This window comes from Melanerpes formicivorus, unplaced genomic scaffold (genome assembly GCF_026170545.1).
Source record: "Melanerpes formicivorus ecotype bairdi unplaced genomic scaffold, bMelFor1.0.p_v2 SCAF_2, whole genome shotgun sequence".
Taxonomy (NCBI): domain Eukaryota; kingdom Metazoa; phylum Chordata; class Aves; order Piciformes; family Picidae; genus Melanerpes; species Melanerpes formicivorus.
The window spans coordinates 22,035,329-22,059,055 of NW_027142354.1; the positions used below are offsets into that span (position 1 = coordinate 22,035,329).

Consider the following 23,727-nt stretch of genomic DNA (forward strand, 5'->3'; position numbering starts at 1 on the left):
GCCAGCAGGAACAGGGAGGCAGTCATCCCCCTGTACTCAGCACTGGTGAGGCCACACCTTGAGTATTGTGTTCAGTTCCAGGCCACTCGCTACAAGAGGGACAATGAGGGCATGGAGCACATGTCCTGTGAGGAGCATTTGAGGGAGCTGGGATTGTTTAATCTGGAGAAGAGGAGGCTGAGGGGAGACCTCGTTGCTCTTGACTAACTGCCTGAAGGGATGTTGGAGAGAGGAGGGGACCAGCCTCTTCTCCCTGGTGTCAAGTGACAGGACTTAGAGGAAATGGTTTCAAGCTGTGCCAGGGAATGGTTGGGCTGGATGCTAGGAGATATTTTTCACAGAGAGGGTTATCAGATGTTAACATGGTGATTTGATAGCAGCTGATTTAACAAGGCAAGAATTATAAAAATATAATTATCTTTATTTTTCCAGAAAACCCCACCCCAAAATTAGGTATAAAAACTTATTTGCAGGTTGTGTTCAGTTGTGAATTCTATCAGGATGCTTATGGGCAACAAGGAAAAGGACCCACCAGAATCAAAGTGTCCATAGACATGGCTGCTACAAGGAAAAACTCGTGAGCAAGAAAGCCACAGGTTTCATGGCAGGCAGGGTCCAGGGAGAAGCCAGATTCTAGTGGAGTGAGCAAGATGAAGGCCAGAGCTAGAGCAGGAGGGCGAGAGTGAGGGCAGGAGCAAGAGCAAGACAATGGAGAGAGCCCCGATCACTTTCTGGCCACTCTATTTAAGGTGTTTCTAGACAAAGTATCCAAGGCCGATGTATAATGGGTGTGAGGCACCCTGCTAATCATAGCTCCCAAACCAGTGGACTTCCCCCACCAGGAAGGAACCTGCACCATGGCAAGAAGAATGGATGCTAATTACCTGTCCCTAGGTGAAGGGGAAGGCAATTTTGCACCTTGGAAAGCAATATCATTCCTTTGTCTTTCCCCCTTCAAACCTCTGCTGATGGAGATGGGGGAAGGGGGGTTTGGAGCACACCATAACATATGGTCTGTCCAGGGCAGTGGTGGAGTGGGTGTCCCTGGAGGTGTTTAAGCAGTGTGTGGACCTGGCAGCTGGGCACATGGTTTAATGTTGACCCTTCAGTGCTGGGTTGATGGGTTGATGGTTGGACTGGATGATCTTTGAGGTTTCTTCCAACTGGTTGTTTTCTGTGATTCTGTTATCATAAGTGCAGATTATCTTTATACATCATATAGTGCTCATATTAGTCATTTGTGAGTAAGAGATTAGCAAAATTCAGAGAAATAATGCCTCTAAATGCAAAGTTTTATTGTGCTTGTGGAACTCTAACAACATATTAATATATCACACAAAGAAAAGAAAGGAACAATTGGGTGTGCTTAACATGGTGTCAGCAAGTCTTTGAGCAGCAAGAGTAATGTAACTGTATAAGTGTATGTTCTGAAGTAGTGGAGATACTTTTGTCTGCCACTAAGATTATTATGTGGTCCATTATTTGCTTCACACAAACAATTCTTGAACACAGTGCACATTTGTCAGTCATGTTTAGAGAGCAGTTTTCTCAGAGTGTATTCATTTTCTATTTATAATGCTTCCCATCAATTAAAAAGAAAGCAATCTTCTAAGCGTAGTCCACAGCTACTTACTGTGTTGGAAAAATAGCATATTTTACATGCTTTTTTAGAAGTCAGCTGCCTCAGTTAATCTAATATGATCAAAACCCAAATAAATAAGAACATGTTAATAATTAATATATTTTCCTTTTTTCAGATTGGGATATTCCTATATATCAGTTTACCCTTGTTATTTCTAATGAACTATTACCTGGAATAAATTCTGCATATTTTATATTAGGGAAAATTGATGATAACAGATGAGCTCTCACAACTGTTTTGGGTAGTAGCATCAATGCTTTCCTATCTATACAAGAAATATCTCACACATTCTAAATAATATTTGTCTTTTTCTATCTGCATCATATTGGTGGCTTATAATGACTGATTAGTCTGATCAACTATTTTTCATGTTTTACTATATCACACTGATTAACTCCTATGCTGTGGAAGAAATCCTTGCTATTAGTCTGGTGACTTGAAGACTGTATGCCATGTTATAGGGCCTGCATCTCATAATCTAGGCAGGTTTTGTTATCCAGATTTTTACTGTATGGTATACTAACTCTCCTCTATATTGGAAATATCTGCCTGATCAGCATTATCAGATCTAAATCCAGGCAGTACAATTAGAAAAGTTTTATGAAAACACAAGAACAAGATCTTCTCCCCATTGAAGTGTCCTAGATTATCTTCTGGATGGCACAGCTCAGAGACTGCTAGAGATTCACACATGTAGTTGAGATTCTATTTCTTAAAAATCAGTTCTTAGGTTGCATTTCTAGGAGGAGACTTTAGATTTTTATGTTCTTTCTAGTCAGGGAGGGGTTTTCACAACTTTATATCTTCCTTCTTCTTGCCCCCATTTCTCATGAAATCATTGATTCTTTAGCTATTTAGGGTATAATATGACCTTGTTTTTCACTATTAATTTTCCTTACCTTAATAGCTATAGCCAGATTAAATTGTCACCTTCAGGTGTGGCATCTGAAAAGGAAATGTTTTGATTATCACATGCAGGACCATCACCATTGCTAGTAGCAATTGTTCTGCAAATAATATCTGTGGAGAATGTCTGCTATAATGACACAAATTTGAGTAATTGATTTTCAATAACGTTACAGAGCTCTTGGTCATATCCAGTTCTAGCTATTATTGCCTACAACAGATTATGAATGGACTGGTTTTGCCATATTGCCATATAATTTTGATCAAACCATTTCCGTTTCAGTCACACTTCTCATTCATATGCATCAAACATGAGCCAAAAGTGGATACTTTTTATTATGAGTGTTTCCCTATAATTTGAAAAGATTCCACATAGATGAAGCAGCAGTGTCAGCTAAGAGAAAGCAGTGGAAAAATGAGGGAGAAAGGCAAATGAGGCAATTAATCTGCAGGGACTGCTCCTTTTTGAAGCTATATATAGAAGGAACTTCACCGTGCAGACGGGAATAATAACTAAGAAATAATTGTCAATTGTATGCCCCTAAAATGAGAAAGAGTTTAGAACCACATTTACTTTATGGTGTGTATCATAGTGTCTGTGTCCCAATTTTATTTAAAAGAACAGTTATGACATCAAGATCTAGAGAATATTATGGAAATTTGAATTGTATTTTGCTTATATAAAATCTAACAGCATTACTTTTGTAACTAGCATGCAAGTGATATGGAATGCAGTTAATTCAATTATCTATGTAACATTTATGTACTTCAGGATTTTTTTACTATGCAGTGGTATTTCAGAAATTAATTCAGATAGTCATTGCAGTAACATTCCAAAAACATTTCTTATTATTGCTTATTTTAATTTGTCCATGGGAGACAATGCTTTTACTTTGATATTTAACTTCTTGTGGGAAGGTAAATATCTAAAGAATGTGTTTAAAGGCTCTAAATTAAGTTTAACTAAGTTATCAGATTTCTGTTGTGATATTTTTCTAGTGTCTTCCATGTCATTGTCTGTTTAAGTCTGAGTATCTTCACTTTTAATATTGGACACAAGTAATAATTTAGAGTAAACCTCTTCCAACATAGAATCTATGTGTGAGCCTATGCAGTATGTATTGAAAGCTAATACACAACAAAATAAAAAATTTATTTCTTGCTGTAAAACATGCGGGGACTAAATGAAGAGCAGAATTGAGATTTGAACCATAAGTACCATAAGAAAAATTACCATATTAACAACTGTCTAATCAAGTCTTGAAAGTACTAACAAAGATTAAAATTAGCATCCATTTATGAATCAAGAGACAAATACACTTAAAAGCAAGAAACTGAAAACTAAATGCACAAATTTCATTTTGACTATGGGTAGAGGATATTGTAAGGCAAAAAGAAACCTTGAAAGAAAGTTGAAAGAAATCTTGGAAGAAAAATCAGAAAGAAAGTTCAAAGCTGAGACTATTCAATATTGTTTCTGCTTTTCTCTTTCCATTAACCTAGAAAATAGAGATGAAATAACTACTATAGAATGAAAAACAAAGCTTAAAAGGAGCTATTATTTTATCAAAGAATCCTTACAAAATCTTTACAGTGCTTACAAAAACTCCTCTTTGTCCTTATCAAACCAACAATTCCAGATTTTCTTTTGCTATGCCTTATTTTAATGCTTTAGATAAAGACATTAAATGAGTACATAAACAGCTGGATATATTATTTCTGTAAGATCAAAATCAAGTTTTGGATAATCATATCAAAAACAGTATGTAATCAGTTGTGTGAAATGAGACAGAAAATGAAGTAATTTATCTAAAACACTACTTTCTAAAACTCAGATTTGCCTCATAGATTACCAGATTACTTTAAAAACTATAATTTAAGAAAGTCCAGTGACATCCTTATTTCTCACTGTGGTGGTTTAGGCTGGGTGCTGGCCTGGATGCCACTGCACAGACCACACCTGGGAGGTCCCAAGGGGTGGGCCCAGCCCAGGGGGTGGTCACAGGAAACCAGGTATTCCATAATGCCCTGCTCCCCTATAATAGATCAGCGTGGGGTTTTCACTTCCTCTTTTGTCCTCTGCTGCTGCCTAGGTAAAATGGCGTGAGCTGCCTCCCTTGGGCCTGCCTAGGCCCAAGGCTGGGTTGGGGGGTGGGGGAGAAAGAGCCCTGGGGGTTTTGGTTGTACCCCCAGGTGGGGATGGGACGTTCTTGGGTATATTCTGGGATCTCTCTCTTTTGTCACAGTGCTTGTGGTTCTCTGTAAAACTTTCATTATTGTTTTTGTTTTCTCAGTTAAACTTTCCACTGTTCTTTTGCAATCCGTTTGTCTGAGTTGTTATTTCTGCCCATGGTGGGGAGGGGGTCTGCCCCAACCCATTACACTCACATGAATTGTTTTCTTAATCTAGCAGGCAGGTTAGCCACACATTTACTGTTTTCCACCTAGATTCTTTGCATGGGTTTTCATTATCTCAGCAGACTTGCCTCTCACTATGAACTGCTTCACAGGAACAGATTTTCTCCTGGACAAATTAACCATGATATTGCCATTAGTTTCTTCCTATCATGTACATTTGTTATGCATGTTGATAAAACAACGGTCAGAAATGGTGTATTGATTCCTTTCCACCTAGCTTGTAGTATATATAGGTAGCATTGAAGTGTCTGAAAACAGAAGATTGTACTGATTTTAATCTGGTTGCTTTTGTTGTATGATCATATTTTATCGTAATACATCCATTTGGTTGTAGATGTTAAGGTTGGAGGTAATCTTGGCTGTCGTGACCATGACATGTTAGAGTTTATTATCACTAGACAAAGAAGCAGGGTGATAAGTAACTTTAAGAGGGCTAACTTTGCCCTCTTCAAAATTCTTCTTAGAAGTATCCAGTGGGCTAGGGCTCTAGAAGGAATGGTTAATATTCCAACTTTATGTCCTCCAAGCTCAAGAAAAATGTATTCTCTTGAAAAACAAATCAAGTAAGAGTGCCTGACAACTGGAATAAAGCAAATGTCACTCCAGTCTTCTGAAGAGGCAAGAAAGAAGACCCAAGAGACTACAGACCAGTGAGCCTCACCTCCATCTCCAGAAAGAGGATGTGCAGCTCATTCTGGAGGTCATCTCTAATCACATGGAAGAAGCAGCCACCAAGGATTTACCAAGGGGAGATCTTGCTTGACTAATCTGATAGCCTTCTATGAAACCATGGGTAGATGAAGGAAGAGCTGTGGATGTCATATACCTTGACCTCAGTAAAGCTTTTGGTACTGTCTCCCATAACACCTTCAAAGAAAAGCTCAGGAAATGTGGCACAGATGATTGGTCAGGGAGGTGGATGGAAAACTGCCTCGACAATGGAGTTCAGAGGGTTGTCATAAGTGGCACAGAGCGAAGTTGGAGGCCTGTGGCCAGTGTTGTTCCACAGGCATCGGTACTGGGTCCAGTTTTGTTCAATGTCTTTATCAACAACCTGGATGAGGGGATAGAGAGTACTCTCAGCAAGTTCACTGGTGATACAAAACTGGGAGTGCTGGACAACACTCTGTTAGGCTTGCTGCCATCCAGTGAGATCTGGAAAGACTGGAGCGGTGGGCGAAGGCAAACCTCATGAAGTTCAATAAAGAATCTGGGGAGGAACAACAGCAGGCACCAGAACAGGTTGGGGGTTGCCCTACTGAACACCAGCTCCATGGAGAAAGACCTTGGATTCCTAGTGGAGAGCAAGTTCTCCCTGGGACAGCAATGTGCTCTTGTGGCTAAGAAGGCCAATGGTATCCTGGGACCCATCAAGAAGAGTGTGTCTAGCAGGTCTAGGGAGGTTATTCTCCCCCTCTATTTTGCCCTGGTGAGACCACACCTGGAATACTGTGTCCAATTTTGGGCTAGCCAATTCAAGAGAGGCAGGGAGCTGCTGGAGAGAGTCCAACAAAGAGCCATGAGGATGATTAGGGGACTTGAGCATCTCCCCTGTGAAGAGAGACTGAGATCCCTGGGCCTGTTTAGTCTTGAAGAGAAGACTGAGAGGAGATCTCATCAATGTTTAAAACTATCTGAGGGATGGGTGTCAAGTGGAGGGGGTCAAGCTCTCTTCAGTGGTGCACAGTAATAAGAAAAGGACCAATGGATACAAACTTGAACAAGAGGACAGAGTCTCAGGCTGCGCCAGGGGAGGTTTAGGCTGGAGGTTAGGAGGGTTTTACACAGAGAGAGTGATTGCCCCTTGGAATGGGCTGCCCGAGGAGGTGGTGGAGTCACCACCACTGGAGGTGTTCAGGAGGAGACTTGATGCTTGGTTGCATGGTTTAGTTGATTAGGTGGTGTTGGCTGATAGGTTAGACACGATGATCTTGAAGGTCTCTTCCAACCTGGTCTGGTCTGGTCTATTCTATTCTATTCTATTCTATTCTATTCTATTCTATTCTATTCTATTCTATTCTATTCTATTCTATTCTATTCTATTCTATTCTATTCTATTCTATTCTATAGAAGGTTTCACCTCAACATGGGAAGAAACTTCTTTACAGTGAGTGATGGAGCACTGGAACAGGCTGCCCAGAGAGGTTGTGGAGTCCCCTTCTCTGGAGACTTTCAAAACCTGGCTGGATGCTTGCCTGTGCAGACTACCCTAGATGGTCCTGCTTTTGGCAGGAGGGTTGGACTTGATGATCTCTGGTGGTCCCTTCCAGTCTCTAACATTCTGTGATTCTGTCATTCTGTAATTTTTATTGGTTGGCCTATTTACTGAATATTTGGGTTCTAACAAGTTATAAACCACTAGTGCAAAAGTTCATAATAATTATTGTCAGATATGAATGAGTTTTGCCGAAAGTTTGAGCTTTAATTAGCATTCTTTGTGGGTGGATGTGAAAAACAAAAGAATTCTGTGGGCATAAACAAAACCCCCATAATTTTCTCTGAATAGCTGTCTTATAGCCAGTTTTTAAATCTAAATAGTAAACACAGAAGGAAAAGGTTTCATATCATAGAATGTAGGACAAAATATTTCTGGCTTCCATATTGTGGGAGTTATTATAGAGCACAAAATTCTAAGTAAAAATTGGCTGTATGCTTGGACAGCTGACATTTCAAGAAATGAATTAGAAATCAGAGTCCTTTTCAGAACCATGCAAGTTGCAAAGTATTTATGGCTTTGGAACTAATTGAGAAGTGAGTTCACACAAATGCTTTATGATCTACAGCTTATCATGCCTATATTTTGTAGATTTTTTTTTTCATAATAACATTTCTCTGTCACGTGGAAAAACCACATTTGTTTTTAAACTCTCAAATCATTCACCTTAGAGTTAATATACAATTCCTAGGTATATGTAATGTATACCTGTAAGACACACTTGGTAGATAAGGGCTGTACCTTTCACTGACCAGTTATTATCACTGAAAAACATTGACAAGCTTTTAAACACGTAAGCTTTCTTCATATTTGAAATAGAGAAAGTATATTTCAAGGGCAAAGAACAGATGAGAAAAATTGCGCAGAGTATCAGAAATATCACATCTTTGAAAGATAACTGGTAGATACAGTTAGAGGACATATGAATGAAGAGTAGGAGAAAATAAATGAGAAATTTGAGCAAAACACAGAAACATAGGTGTGTATCCATCTAGGATATTTTTTTGTGGAAATAGCAGTCAAAATCCCATGTAAGTCATGGATTCTAAGAAAAAACAACAAATGCACAAACAGAAAACCCCAAACTAACAGACAAACAAAAAATAACCTAAGCTGATACAGGAAAAACACTTTATGAAAGACACACCCCTTCCGTTTGAAAAAAAGCAGCTCACAGATTACTAGTTGAATCTCTCCTTTTACATCAAAAGCTTTCCCCAGATACAAGTAGCTATTATAGGTTTTGTATTTGATTTTATAAGCATTCAATAACAAGAAATGCAATCTAATAATATTATAAAATACAAAATTAGAAGTTAAAATGCAAAATTGTAAAGGATGTCATATTGACCTGTTGACAATAAACAGGAAAAAATTGCTGCTTCTTCATCCTTTTTTCCTGTCAATTATTTTTTGACCTACTGGCTACTTCTTGCCTGATACAAGTTTCTCACTGTAATGAACAATTTGGCCCCTGACAGGCTTGTCATCAGAAGTTTGCAGTTGCTCTCTTACTGTCTACTCTTCTCAATGACTTTGGGGGCATATTTCTTTTAGCATCTCACGCACATTTTCCCTAGCATGCTGAATGTCCTCGTGAAATATAAACCCCATCAATTTAGGAATTTAAATGTCTTTGATTCTTATTTTGTAAATATCTTCATATGTGGTTGCTTGATATAGTTATTTTTTGAAATTTGTCATGAATTGCCCCTGGGATATTGACCCTAAAGACATCTAATAAAGGCAAATGAAATAAAAAGCCAATGAGCAAAAATTACAGAGAAGCCATCATACATGCTGTTGTGAAAATAGGAAATGTGGGTTTCATTTGTTATTGCTTCTACATGTTCCATTATGGTCACTTGCTTCATTCACAAACATTTGTAAGTATTACACAATTGTTCCTTTTAGTCTCTCATAAGAGATTAACAGTCAGTGCATGTGAGACTATATAAGTATGTAATTGCCACTACATCTGCCAATAGTGAGACGCTCACAGCAAATGTAAAGGGCTTACTTTCAAGTACATGTTCCAATTAATTTTCATTTATCATGGATGAATCAGTTTCAACATGAAAGACTGAAGCAGCCAGTTTTATCAGTAGCTAAAATGTGCAAGAACGAAATTCAGATCTCCTCCAAGTCAGGTAGAGACAAAAATGAATCATAGTTGCAGGCAGAGAATGTATGTCTGCTGCTTGCTGTCTCTGGGATTTATCCAGGACATATGAAGTCCCAGTTCAATTCTTGGCTGCTTTATTTCTGACTTTTCTTCAACAGTTCAAGTGAGAATATGTCTATGGACCCCAAAGCAAGGGATGACTATTCGTTTGCTTGACCTGACAATTATTTTAGGATATCTGGAGCTTCATCATGGTTTATGTGACAAAAGTAATTAGGTGTGAAGGAGGAAGCACCCAGTCAAATCCAAAATTTAATTTCATTGGAAAAACAGGATAGCAGCTACATGATGTTTTAAAGACAGAAATGGATGTCTAAAGAGATGGATTGATCTCCAAGTGATTTTGAGGATCATATTCTGTTCAGAGAAAGTGCATACTTTTGAGTCACTTCTTAGCTGTATACAGAGCTTTGACAGGCTGAAAGTGAAGAACTCCTTTTTACAGTACCACAGTATCACTAAGGTTGGAAGAGACCTTGAGGATCATCGAGTCCAACCTGTCACCACAGACCTCATGACTAGACCATGGCACCAAGTGCCACATCCAATCTCCTCTTGAACACCTCGAGGGATGGGGACTCCACCACCTCCCCAGGCAGCCCATTCCAATGACTAATGACTCTCTCGGTGAAGAACTTTCTCCTCACCTCGAGCCTTTTCTCTCTGGCTATCCTGAGTGCAAGTAAAAATGAAGTGCTGATGACTAGAAGGAAAAGGGAAGAAAACTAGGATAAAATTAAAATTCCCTTGCAAACTCTGTCACTTGTGAATGTTAGTGCACTTTGTATTTTAGGATTGGAGGGAGATTCCTATTAGAAATATCTAATGTCTCTACCTTTTTTCACAGTGGAGACTCACAGAATTTCTTTGGAATTCTGCTCCTGAAATTAATAAAGAATAAAAATAGGTCCATAATCTAGAATGCTAATGATTCTATGCAAATACTGGGGTATGTGCCATGCTGAACATTTGTTGGTTATAGGAGTCTTTCTCTTATTTGTTCTTTTGAGTGTCCAAGTGAAGATGTAAAGATTAAGTTATTTCTGAAATTAACTGAACGTTATTCTTAAAATGGCTAGTTTGATTCCGATGGGTAACTAACAAAGTAAGATATGTAAACCAAGAATGTCAGAATCTGGTACTGACTTAATAAAAAACTGAAAATATATGGGAGTATATTAACTTTCATTCTTTTGCTTGAGTCTAATATTTCTGGATTTCAGTATCTGGCCATAAATAATTTTTGAGATTTAATGATATTCTGCAGTGTAACAAAATGAATTGGTTTTTACTAAACTTGTGTAGATGGCATGAATTGCTGATCACCTTGTATTAGTATTGAAAATTTGCATTTATTTATTTTTCATTTATTTTCAGGTAGAGATTGAAAAACTGGACTATCACTACTATCTACCTTTGTTTTTTGATGGGCTTTGTGAAATGACATTTCCATATGAGTTTCTTGCTCGTCAAGGAATCCATGACATGCTGGAACATGGTGGAAACAAGATCCTTCCTGTCATTCCTCAGCTCATTATACCAATAAGAAGTAGGTGAATATGTGTGTGGGGGGGAAATCCTTAAAACTGACTTCATAAACTGTAGATTTATGACAAGTTGCTAATTAAGCAATAAAACATAGCAGTTGGTGATTGTTGAAATGTGAGTAAATTGTAAGGTGTACGGCCAGAAGGCTTATGCCTTCAATCACTTCATACATGTGATGATGCAAATGGTTAGTGTTTTTGTTATTACAATGTGACTCTTGGTCTTTGAAAATGTGAAGTGACATTTTCTTACCTGATTTGGTACATTTATTATGTAAATCCATTACTGTACAAACCAGTTCATCTAAAATGACAGGAAAAATCCACAGATGAAATTTAAGGAATTATGGGTTTTGTCCTTTTGCTAATCTACAGTTATATTTATTTTCTTGATCTCTTTTCTATCATTCTCCTTACTTTGCCTATACATTTATTAATCTAAATTGGGAGTTCTTCCTGTCTAATGTTGGAAATAAAATTCTGACATCTTAGAAAAATACTAATTTTTAAATTTTTATGCAGTCAAACATATTTTTTTGTAGAAAAATTATGTGAAAAGTAATACATTAACCTAAGTGTAATACCACTAAAACTAAAACTTATTTTCTTGAAACATCTAGTATTTCCAATTCCTTGTTTTGCCCTTTCTTATTTCTTTATATCTTCATGTTAATTAGATATTATTCTGAAGCATCATCATTCTTTAGTTAGATATTATGAGTCTGAAGCCTGCATGCTACACCTGTACTAATAGATACTCATATTTGTAAAAACTGGATTCATCAGTATAATTGCTGTCCTTTGTCCTGTTTTCCTGGTGTAATTCAGTATCCTTGTTAATACAGAACAAAACAGAGTTATTAGATATGTGACACAAAATTAATAGAGTTAAATACAGTTTTGGAAAAGCAATGTAGCTTGGATTACTACTGTTGGAAGGGTCAGAACCGCGGGGGTTTTCATTCCATTTATTCATCATTTTAAAAGATTAATTATAGATGTCATTTTCCCTGTCTTACTGAGGGGTTTGAAAATGTCAAAAGGCACATAATGCATATAATATTCACAATGGTTACTCTATAGGTGACGTGTGAAAGGTTATGAAAACAATGTTACCTTTTTTCTCTTTAAAAGCAAAACACATAAAAAGAGCAATCATGCCATTTCTTTACATCTCTATTTCCGATAACACAAATATATTTATAGAAGTATCATTATTATTTGAAAGATTATATTATTTCTTCAGAAAAGACTGCAAGTAAATGGTGGCAGCTACTCAGTCAGGATATAAAATTCTTGCTGAGACCAAAATCTAGCTTAGAAATAATTACCTGGCAGCTTTAGCTGTTACACAGCTTTTAGCCTAAGAAGGTAAGGCTATTTATATGGGTCTGAAATATAGTCTTTTATATGAAGTCATAATTTATGGTGCTGGAACATGTTAAAAAATCTGCTAGCTAAATTTAGTTGTTGGTACTGCTTTATTTTATTATACAATACTTAGTTTTTTCATTTTATAAATCCGCTGTACCAGGTTTAATATGTGATGAGTCTCTGCATTCTCAATGATAAAGGGTTGTTCCTAATTAAAGCCACATTAATATTAATAAATGATACCATGAGCTCAAGGAATTTGAAAGCGTGTACTTCTAAGAGTTTTAAAATTTGCTATGACTGGTAGTACAGCAGTATAGTCAGAGCTATATATTTCTGTGACTCAGTTGCACCCAAAATAAACTCAGCTATGTTTAATATATTTATACATCTAAAATGTCCCACTGGGTGGGTTATATCTAATTAACCAGTCTTCACACTATCACAGTATCACCAAGGTTGGAAGAGACCTCAAAGTTCATCAAGTCCAACCTATCACCCAAGACCTCATGACTAGACCATGGCACTGAGTGCCACGTACAATCCCCTCTTGAGCACCTCCAGGGATGGTGACTCCACCACCTCCCTGGGCAGCATATTCCAATGGCGAACGACTCTCTCAGTGAAGAACTTTCTCCTCACCTCAAGCCTAAACTTCCCCTGGCACAGCTTGAGACTGTGTCCTCTTGCTCTGGTGCTGGTTGCCTGGGAGAAGAGACCAACCCCCTCCTGGCTACAACCACCTTTCCAGGTAGTTGTAAACAGCAAGAAGGTCTCCCCTGAGCCTCCTCTTCTCCAGGCTAAACAACCCCAGCTCCCTCAGCCTCTCCTCATAGGGCTGTGCTCAAGGCCTCTCACCAGCCTTGTTGCCCTTCTCTGGACACGCTCAAGTGTCTTGATGTCCTTCTTAAACTGAGGGGCCTAGAACTGGACACAGTACTCAAGGTGTGGCCGGACCAGTGCAGAGTACAGGGGCACAATGACTTCCCTGTTCCTGCTGGCCACACTATTCCTAATGCAGTCCAGGATGCCATTGGCCTTCTTGGCCACCTGGGCACACTGCTGGCTCATGTTTAAGCAGCTGTCAATCAGCACCCCCAGGTCCCTTTCTGTTTGGCTGCTCTCCAGCCACTCCTGTTGCACTGCATGGGGTTGTTTTGGCCAAAGTGCAGCACCCAGTGCTTGGATTTGTTGAATGCCATCACTAACATATTTCTGATATGAAGCAGTAAATCAGCTGATGGTTAGGCAAAGTAACAAGTATGATGGAGGGGAAAGGAATAAAAGCAAGTCAGAAATTTAACTCTACAGATAGAATGCTTTTAAAAGCAGTTTTCTGCATGTTCATCAATGGAAAATATTTTTAAAGAGCTGCTCTATAAAAACATTTTGAATTAAACACCAGAATTCTGTATCAATATTTTAATGATTTAAGAAGACATCTAGCCTCCACCCATCCTTGCTTAAAGTTCTTATTTTTTGAACATTATATCATTAAAGATGAAAATTACATTTTTAAATTTATCTGGGTTTTTGTAAGCCCAAATCCTTTCAGTAAATTTTCATCGGATTATTCAAACAGGCAATGACTAACAAAAGGCAGACAATTTAAATTAACAGCTCCAGTTTCTTTTCTGAATGCCTGAAATATGATTAAAGTAATATTAAATACTACTTTTTAGTTAAAAAATAATTGCTTATACTTGTTTGTCACATTGAAAGGCACTCTTTTTTGCCTTTTTTTTATTCAGAGGAAAAATATTTGGATTGAAGACACTAATTTCTCAAAGAGAAAAATATTCTATTTGATTTCTCAAAATAGAGATTCAAAATGTATGGCTCATTCCAGTGACAACACTCGATAAAATAGATAAACAGATAAATACAATCATTGCATGGCACCAAACTGCGATGGCTTTTTACTCGCTTTCACAGGTGTAGCAAACCCCTTTGGCTATTTAAATTAGAGCAAAGATTCGAAAAAATGAGCCAGTAACAAAGTACTTCTTGAGGTATTATTAAAGTTTTGATGCAGAATACAGAACAGAATATTTTTCTTGCTAGAAAGATCTGTGTTAGTTTGGTTTGGTTTTTTTCACATTGCACATGCTTAATGAGGTAGAAGGAGTCTAATTGTTCCCCACATCATAAACTGTATTGGTGGCAGAAAGCACTCATCTAGTGGCCAATGCAACCGTAACCCTTAATACCCAAACACACCCCCCTAGCCACATCATGTAAAATGTCTCTTGTTTTCAGGGAACAAACGGATCTGTCCCTGGAGTTGTTCAAGAGGGGATTGGACATGGCACTTGGTGCCATGCTCTAGTAGTCATGAGGTCTTGAGTGACAGGTTGGACTTCATGGTCTTTGAGGTCTTTTCCAACCTTGTTGATTCTATGATTCTATGTCTGTCCCCACTATGTCTTAGTAATGCACTGATGTATCTTAAAACTCCCTTGTGGCCTACCACTACCTATAGCCAACCAAAGATAGGCAGAAAAGGGGTGTGAGGGTGAGAGATTACTCTTGTGTTGTTAGACTGATGTTCTATTCACTCAGAGCAATGCTTCCAGGACAAGATGTAAGCAGGCAAAGACATTTATTACGTTATACAGCAAAGTTATATAGTCTATCAGAAGGCACATGTGGCACATCTCAATTGGTCATTTTCTACAGGCATGCATGTAATTAAGGCATACAATAGGTCAAAATAACAAAACAATATTTTAACACATCCAACCAAATGCTGCCCAGTTTCTCTCCTTCAGTTACAAGGTGTTTAGATTCCCCTCAGAATCAAAGACAAAACATAGCTTTCTCTAATTCGAGCAAAGGCAAACCTTCCCTATATTCTTCCAAAGCCATCCAAAAACCACCTTTTCCCACACTCTTGTACCTTGTGCTCATTAATGCAAAACTCCTGTTCTGAATTCTGTGTGGTCGCTATGCGAATGAAAAATTCCTTTCTGTACTAATTTTTTGGGGGCAAATTATTACATTTAATATTACATTTGCCGTAACAAATGCTGGATCAGAAAAGCTGTAAATTCTTATCACAGTATCACCAAGGTTGGAAGAGACCTCAAAGATCATCAAGTTCAACCTGTCACCACAGACCTCATGACTTAGACCATGGCACCAAGTGCCACGTGCAATCCCTTCTTGAACACCTCCAGGGACGGTGACTCCACCACCTCCCTGGGCAGCACATTCCAATGACCAACGACTCTCACGGTGAAGAACTTTCTCCTCACCTCGATGCTTGCTTTAATTAGGCTTCTGCAACTTTGAGATTTCAGAGTGCCCCAGGTTCAACCTGAGCTGCACATGCAAACTCAAACACTGAGAGGGCATGAAGTTTCTACACTTTTGCCTGCTATTTCTGAGCAACATCAGGGACATCCAATGAGTGTGTGGAAGCACTCCTTTCAAAAGCAGCAAGCATGACACTGTCTACATTGTCTTTGCTGGCAGTGTAGTTGTAGGAGTTTCCAACCCCTTCACACACAATGTGACCAATCGTTCCATCTCCCACATCCCAGCTCATTGCAACCAACTTTTGCTACTGCAGTTGTTTGTGGAGCAGCTCAATGAACTACACATCTAGATGTATTACAACAAACCAGCAAACCTACAGTAAACTCAAAACATTTTCAGAGTGATGTTGCTTTTAAATTCAGTTCATTTCCATAATACAGTTCATGGCTGCATTGTCACAAATGAAGTAGTACTCATTAGCACAGAAACTGGAGTGACTGAGTAGTCATGATCAGTAAGAACATCTTTATATAGCTTTGTAAATGAAGAAAATAATGTGAAATTAAACCTTTAAGATTCTTGAATCACTCACTTTCCTGAAGCTTTTTTGTTCTGTACTGTGAATCCTAAAATGGATATGTAGGCAAACTGAACTTTAAGCCTACAAGCCAATAAAGCTTATGTTTGTGCATTAAATTGTAACTTACATGAAAGTATTGTTTCTACATAATTGCAGTGAGCAGACCAGCACTTCTGATTGCATCCAAAAAGAACAATCTCCATCCTAAGGAACACTGAAATTTTCCTTTTCAAGGCTTTTTCTATGCTGTTAAGAAGCTTAAATAAAAGCCAGTGACTTTTTCTTCCACATTCTGATAGATCATTTTTTCTTTCAAGTAAAGGTTTTGGATTTACAGGACAAAAACTTTGATGACAAAACTGGCCTAAGGTTTTTAAACCTTGCAACCTATTTCTATTTCCTATCATTTCCCTCCAATACATCACTACTTCAGTTGAACTGATAAGAGCTATCTATACACTTATATTGTAAATTGGATCACAATCTTACATGACTTTGAAAAAAGTACAGAACACAAAGTTGTTATTCTGAGTTTTATTCACTTTTGATTGAAACACTGTGTTTTCTCACAGCTTTCCTTAATGTTCTGTGAAAATGAGCATAATATTTCTATTATGTTTCTTCAGGTAGTTAAGTACTACGTGTTTTGAAAGTTTTAAACAAAATTCTCTGTGAGTATATATAACTTTAATCAATTTTGAGAACCCTTCATATCACCCAGTCTAAAAACCTGACTGTGAATTGGAGAAAAAAAGCTCTTAATCAGCAAGATTAGGTAGATCACAACAATCAAACCATCTTAATCCTGAGTGTTTTTTGTCCTACAGCAGATGTTCTCTATTTATCTTGATCTGCTTCAAAGAATTGTCTCAAAGAATTGTCTAAAACAGGTGCCTTATTTACCAGTTTGAGGGGAGACATGAATGCAAAAAAAAAATAATTTAAACCTTTGATTATATGACCTAAAAAGAAGATAGAAACTGCCAGGGCATTTCTAAACATAGGCTCACAGATATATTTTTTAAAAAGGTTTGGTTATAATTAAAGGCCAGTGCAAAATAAAGATAATTAAATTATCAGCTTAACTTTAAGCATAACTACCAAAATCTAAGCTTTAATATTTAGATAAGAGATAGAAGTTTGGTGAATCTGATTTGATTCTGTGAGTTTAGGCTATCAATATGCTATCTGGGGAAGATTGTTCTGATTTGATCTCTTCTGTAAAAATACATCGTGTCATGCAATAGATCCACTGTGGTCCTGGGTTTGTTTAGGAAAAGGTTAAGATTTTGCTTTGTGGTTTGTTGGGCTTTTCCCTTCGCAAGAGGGACTATGGTCGAGCCAGCCACGTAAACCAGCCACTGGGTATTTGATACCAAACTCACCTCATGCCTACTTTACAAGGGCTGGCTAGGCAGGTGTGGGTGATGGATAAGGATCAGGTCCAGCACCAGTTCCAGGTCCGGGTCCATGTCCATGTCCATGCTCATCCAGGCCATACTAGTCAGTGCTGTATTTTGTATCATTTGTTGTATATATTGTTTCATTAGTATTATTGTTCTCTCTTGTTTTCTCTTTGTGCTGTTCTTTTAACCTGTCTTCATTTCAATCCATGGGGCTTTGTCTTTCCCACTGGGGTTGGAGAGGTGGGGGTGAAGCTGTAGAGCAGCTGCATGGTGCTTGGCTGCTGGCTGGGCCTGAACCATGACAAATATATACTGGGAGAAATGCTGTCATGTTTCCTGGCTTATAAAATATATCAATCCCAAAGATGTGAATTTGGACTTTTATTATAAGCAACATCTGAGACTAAAATATAATTGTTCAAGGTGACACATAAAAGCAAAATATAAAAATTAAAAATAATAACTTACATAGCTTTTAGGTCTTTTTCTTTGAGCTCTTATAAATGTTGCTCAAGCAAAAGATTTGAATGTTTTAAAATAATAATTTCTGTTGCTTCATATGTAAGCTGCTTCTGTCTAATAAAATGATAAGCTAAGAAGTAGCATATAGCTTAAGTCTCTGCACTTACAGGAAATTAACAAAAGAAAATTCCCAATTGACATCAATTGCCAATAAAATTTCATGGACAAAATTCACTGAAGCTGTTAATGAATTGTTATCTTATATAAGCTCATTGCTAATAAATAGCTTTAATGAACAGCACTATGAAAGTCTTCCATCTCAAAAGTATTCAGTGTTTCAAATATGCTTTGGAATTTCATATTTCTTTTTTTGTGTGACTTTGAAGAATAGAAACTCAGAGCTGACTGTGATACTGAACTTCTATACCGGATATCTAACCTACTGACAGTTTGAAATTCTCTTCCTTAAGAAAATTGCAATGAGCTTCAGAAAATACTTGTCTGGTAACACTGAAGCACTACAAAATAAGTTTGAAATAAATATTTCATTAAAATCTTAAACTGAGAAATCATTTAAGCTGGGGAATCTCCTGGAAAAGTATGTATCCTAATGACAAGCAAAATTGTCCAGTTTATATGCCATTAAAGGAGAAAACATCAGAACTATGAAGCAACAGAGTCAGTTTATTGGGTTGTAGTTGTTTGGGGTTTGGTTTTGTTTTTTTTCAAAGTTGCTGCTTAAGAGAATTGTAACACACATAGCATGTAGAGTAGATGACCAAAAGGGAAATATATGTCAATGAATGAAGGAAGTCCTCTAACAACCGTTCACGGACTGGAAGGGTACCTTTAACTGAGAAGCAAACTGGTCATCCATGTCTTACAGCCTGGTCAAGAGACAGCAACCCAGCATGCTGTCAGATTGGAATACTTTGGATATATGTTTCCTCCTTTAGGGATATGTAGCTGTACTGTACTAAGAGTCCTAAATGATCTGCTTTATTCCTGTGCAAGAATACTATTACTTTCTTCCATTTCTCTTAACCTCTGAATATCACTGACATTTCTCAAACTGTTGAAATGTACTTATTTCAAATGCTACATTAAAATTTTCTTCCTTTGATTCATGTGGGAGAATGGTCTGCAGTGGTCATAGTACACAGAAAATAATTGCCACATTTTTAAAAGATTAAACATATGTTTGAAATTAATGTATCCTTGGGGCAGGAACTGTCTCTAATTAAATGTTTATACAGTGCCTAATATGATCAAGCCAGGAGCTGGTCGACTGCTATGCATGCCACAGTCCAAATATTTAACAACAATAATAACAACAGTTCTGCAGTCAATTTGTTCTTGCTTTTTATATTTACAAGTGTTTCCCTAACACACCCTTCAGAATTCTGAGATTTGAAGGGCTTCAGGCTAAAATTCTGCTGTTTGATTATACCATATTATTCACTTTAGCGCTCAAAACTTTGATGCAAGTTCTGCCTTTTATTTTGTGTGTCAAATGAAAGATGGAATGCCCCTGTTTAAAGAAGCTGGGGCAAGTATCCAGCTGATTTTCTAGCACAAAAGATCTTTTTTATTTATTACTATTTAAAGTTCTAGCAAGCATTCCTTCAGCAGGACTCAGATATAAGAAAACTTTCACGACAGGTTCTCTGCTGAGCTGTTCTTTGAATACATTCTTCTGGATTCAGTATGCGTTCAGTGTACTGCACCCATTGGAATGCCTTCTCAGTCATGAGGCATATTTCGCACTCAGTTTTATTAAGGAATTAATTTTTACCAGGACAGTTTTGGCTTCCACTCAGAGCACAGGATAGAACTGTCTTTGCACAGGATAGGACTCCAAACCTAGGAAACTCTGAAAACCTTTCTGAGTTAAGTGGGAAAAAAAATCATCCTGGGTGTTGTTGGACAGCCATTTCCACTTATGTGATAACTCTGCATGCCTAAAACTGAGGTTTTTCACCTTTTAGGACAGTTTTTATCATCAGGAAGAATAATTCCTGGAAGTGAGTACAATTTGCTGGTTAAAGATTAGGAAGCTATGATTTCTGATATGATTGATTAAGTTTTATGTCTCTTAAGTCAATTATTAGTGTTTGTATGAGTAATTATTCATGTTTGCATTAATTTGTTCAGACAGAATGAATGCAAATATGAATTATTGTTTGTATGAGTAACTAGTAATTATTGTATTGAAAGTTTTAAGTATTAGTCATAATTTCCCTATTAGTTTGATTAGCTACTATTTCTGTGTATGATAATTTAAGCATGAATAAATCTATATGTTGGTATTCCAAAGCTTCCTCTTCCAGGCACTTCTTTGAGAAAACAAATAATGCCTGTTCCTCTGCAAAAGAATATTTTTCTGCCTGAGCTTTGGCAGCAATCTTTAAAATTGTATCTGGAGATTTCTCTTTGCTAAAACAGTTTTAGAACTTCTTCTGATGAAAGCGTATTTTGCAATAGCCAACTTTTTTGCTGGAGCTTAGTGTGAGCATGCTGCATTGATGGAGTCCCTGTCCACACACTAATATTTTCAGCCACAATATGAAATAAAATGTAGTCTGATGACTACAACAGAAACTAGCAAAAAAGAAGTATGGAATTCAGTCTGTATTTTCATGTAATAAAACTTCTTTAACTTGGAATTACCCAATGAGGCAATACAGTATATATATATATATATATATATATGTATATATATATATATATATATATATATATATACACACACACCTTGGGCTTTCTAACTCTTGCTTAGCAGTAGGTTTAGTATGCTGTTCATAGTCATGTGAAGAGGCATGAAGGGAATTTACTTAACAGCTGATTTTCAAGAGCTGACTCTACAACCAGTCTGCCTTGCCTTAGCTCTGAAGCATTAACTCTGGTTTTTAAGACTCAACAGGCATTTGGTAAGAGGCAGAAGTGGGTGGAGCACAGTGCATTTGCTAAAAGAGGTGGAAAAACTGACATTGTTCCAGTGTGAGAATAATTCTTCATTCCTTATGAAACAACATTGCTGTGTGCTGCCAAAACTTAGTGCAAGAAATGCTGAATCCTATTACTTCAGTGTGAAGACGCAGTTCTTGAAGTTGTTAATAACTCTTTGTCAAATTTTAGTCTGTTCTTGACTATAGCTTTTTCCAATTGCTTACACATACTTTGTGTTATGTTGAATCATAAATTATGTACTTCTGTGCTTTTAAACATATAACATTGAATGTGAGGTGAATGTGAGCTTATCTTACGCAGCTTTTGCTTTTCCAGTGCAATTATGTAAACATCTGTGTAAATGGACAGAACATTGGAGAATTAGACTAATATATAATAGCATACTGAATTTGATAACTGCTTCCAGAAGCATATTTTCGGAGGTTTTATAGCTAGAAGGATTTAGCAAGAGAAAAGCCCATATATATTACAAGCATGACTCATTTTTAATTACAAAAGGGAATAAAATGAGCTTGATTTTAGTAAAATTAAAAAAGAAAAGCAAAAGGTATTTATGCAGTGTCTTGGTGTCATAAGATTAGAAGCCTGACATTGAAAACTGAGAAAAATCTAAGTAGGCAAGGTGGGTTTCTAGGATGTTAGTCTTTTAAAAAATCCTATATGTTTCCTTTTTTTTTTTTTTTGTGCTGCATTTTTTTCCCCTGTAAACATTGCTTCATTGTACTGATTCTCAGAACAGTAGGAGTTGTTTGTTGAATAAATAAAATGATTGTGATATAAATGAGCACAAACATACAAATGCTAATTGTTGCACTAGAATGTATCTGTTGTCAATCTTTGGAGGTTGTCCTGCACTTGTACTGTTCCATTGGTCCCAAATGGTACTTACTGAGCATTTATTTATTATTTGTTTGGCCCATGCTAGTATTACACATGCAGCATGAGGGAATAATGAGCTGCATTCTTTGGGTTACTGAGGATTCAGCACAAATTGTGGGAACAAATAATAACCAGACAAGGCAGTGTTTTATAACACCAGGGCTGCAATCTATCTTTGAGATCTTTCAAAGCTGGGCTAATAAAGGCCCACTTACAATCCCCAGTGGAGTACAGTTTAATTAAACTTGTCTGTTAAAGGATTCCTCCCCCTCCCTCTACATTTTAGAAATTAATTCTGCTTTCTACCTGTTGTTTGTTCTACATCACAGATGCACTGAACCTTCGTAACAGACAGGTTATCTGCATCACACTGAAAGTCCTCCAGCACCTGGTGGTGTCAGCTGACATGGTGGGGAAAGCCTTGGTGCCCTATTATCGGCAAATTCTCCCAGTCCTAAACATCTTTAAGAGTATGAATGGTGAGTTACCCTAACAGACACTGTGTCTTTCAACTGCTAAGGCAAAAAGGGGCTTGAGGCAGGGTTAATTAATGATGTAGTTAAGATTTATTACTGTATATAAATTCAAATCCATTTGGAGCTCTGCATAATGTAAACCACCCCTCTTACTATTCCCTAAGGATGCGCTGAAATTAACAATTTCATTTATTACTCCTTGCACGTACAGTTTATTTAATGCAGTACAGAAGCACTGAAGCAGTCCTATAATCTTCAGATAATTAAATTGTGAAGTTTTGTAACAGTCTTTTAAATACATTAATAAATTGCAAATGTTTTTTCTCCCTCCAACACATTAGATCAGTCCAATGTTTTTATTCTATTCTGTGTTCTTCACAAGCAATTCACTGCTACCAGCAGGCTTAGGAAAGAATGAAAATAAAAGTAGCAATCAAACTAATTAATTTGAGGGTCAAGATAATTCCTTGTTGTAAAAAATTTTCAAGTTTCATAACATCTAGCAAAGCAGTGAAGTTTGAAGTTGTTACTGCTAACTTGGCAGGTTTTATTATAAAGACATTTATAACTAATTTGTATCTATGGCTGAGCATGTTGTTTTCTTTGTAGTGCAAATCTCTATTGCCAGTTTCAGTCTTTATTAACTGATATTGTGAGTACTGTGAGTATGGTACACTGTGAATGCATTCACATCACAGTCACCAGCTGAAATCAATAAGGGGTATCTTGCTTTTGCCAAACTAATCATTAAAATATTTTTCTGTCGTAAATCTATCTGCACTTATCTGTTCAATTATCTACCAAGTTACTGACTTTGAAGTTACATACATGCACCCATATAGATCAAAAGAAGTTAATTCCCCACAATCTTGCAAAAGAAGTTTTTTGGAAATTCATAGCATTTTAATATCTATCTACAAGACTGATTTCTATTAATTTATTTTGTGTGTGTGTGTGTTACTGCAGAATGTATTATATTACACTGACTCTTAAGTGAGTATATGATTCACTTCAGATAGAAAAATGCCTGTTCAAAGACCAACTTGGAAACTCAGATGGGATTCAGTAAATATATATGTCTGTGATTCTGTTTTACTTAGTGAGAAACCTATAGAATTTCACAAATCAGTCACAAAATCATCTACCTCAAATCCCCCTGATAAAGCAGGTTCACCTAGAGCAGGTTGCACAGTATCCAGGCAGGTTTTGAATCTCTTCAGAGGAGGAGATTCCACCACCTCTCTGAGTAGCCTGTTCCAGTTCTGTGTCACGCTCAAAGTTAAAAAAAGTTTTCCTTCTATTCAGACAGAACTTCCTGTGTTTCAGTTTGTGTCCATTACCCCTTGGCCCTGTCACTGGGCATCACTGAAAACAGCCTGGCCCCATCTGCTAAACACCCACCCTTT

At 37.2% G+C, this 23,727-nt stretch overlaps 1 protein-coding gene across 2 annotated transcripts in view; it reads left to right on the plus strand.

The window, feature by feature from the left end:
• The window catches only part of PACRG (parkin coregulated), a 240,024-nt gene that overhangs the window by 120,035 nt on the left and 96,262 nt on the right, over positions 1-23,727 (plus strand). For both annotated transcript variants that reach the window (XM_068152975.1, XM_068152981.1), the window contains exons 4-5: positions 10,744-10,915; positions 22,175-22,324. In XM_068152975.1, the coding sequence (XP_068009076.1) occupies positions 10,744-10,915; positions 22,175-22,324 (322 nt within the window). The remainder of the gene's footprint in view (positions 1-10,743; positions 10,916-22,174; positions 22,325-23,727) is intronic.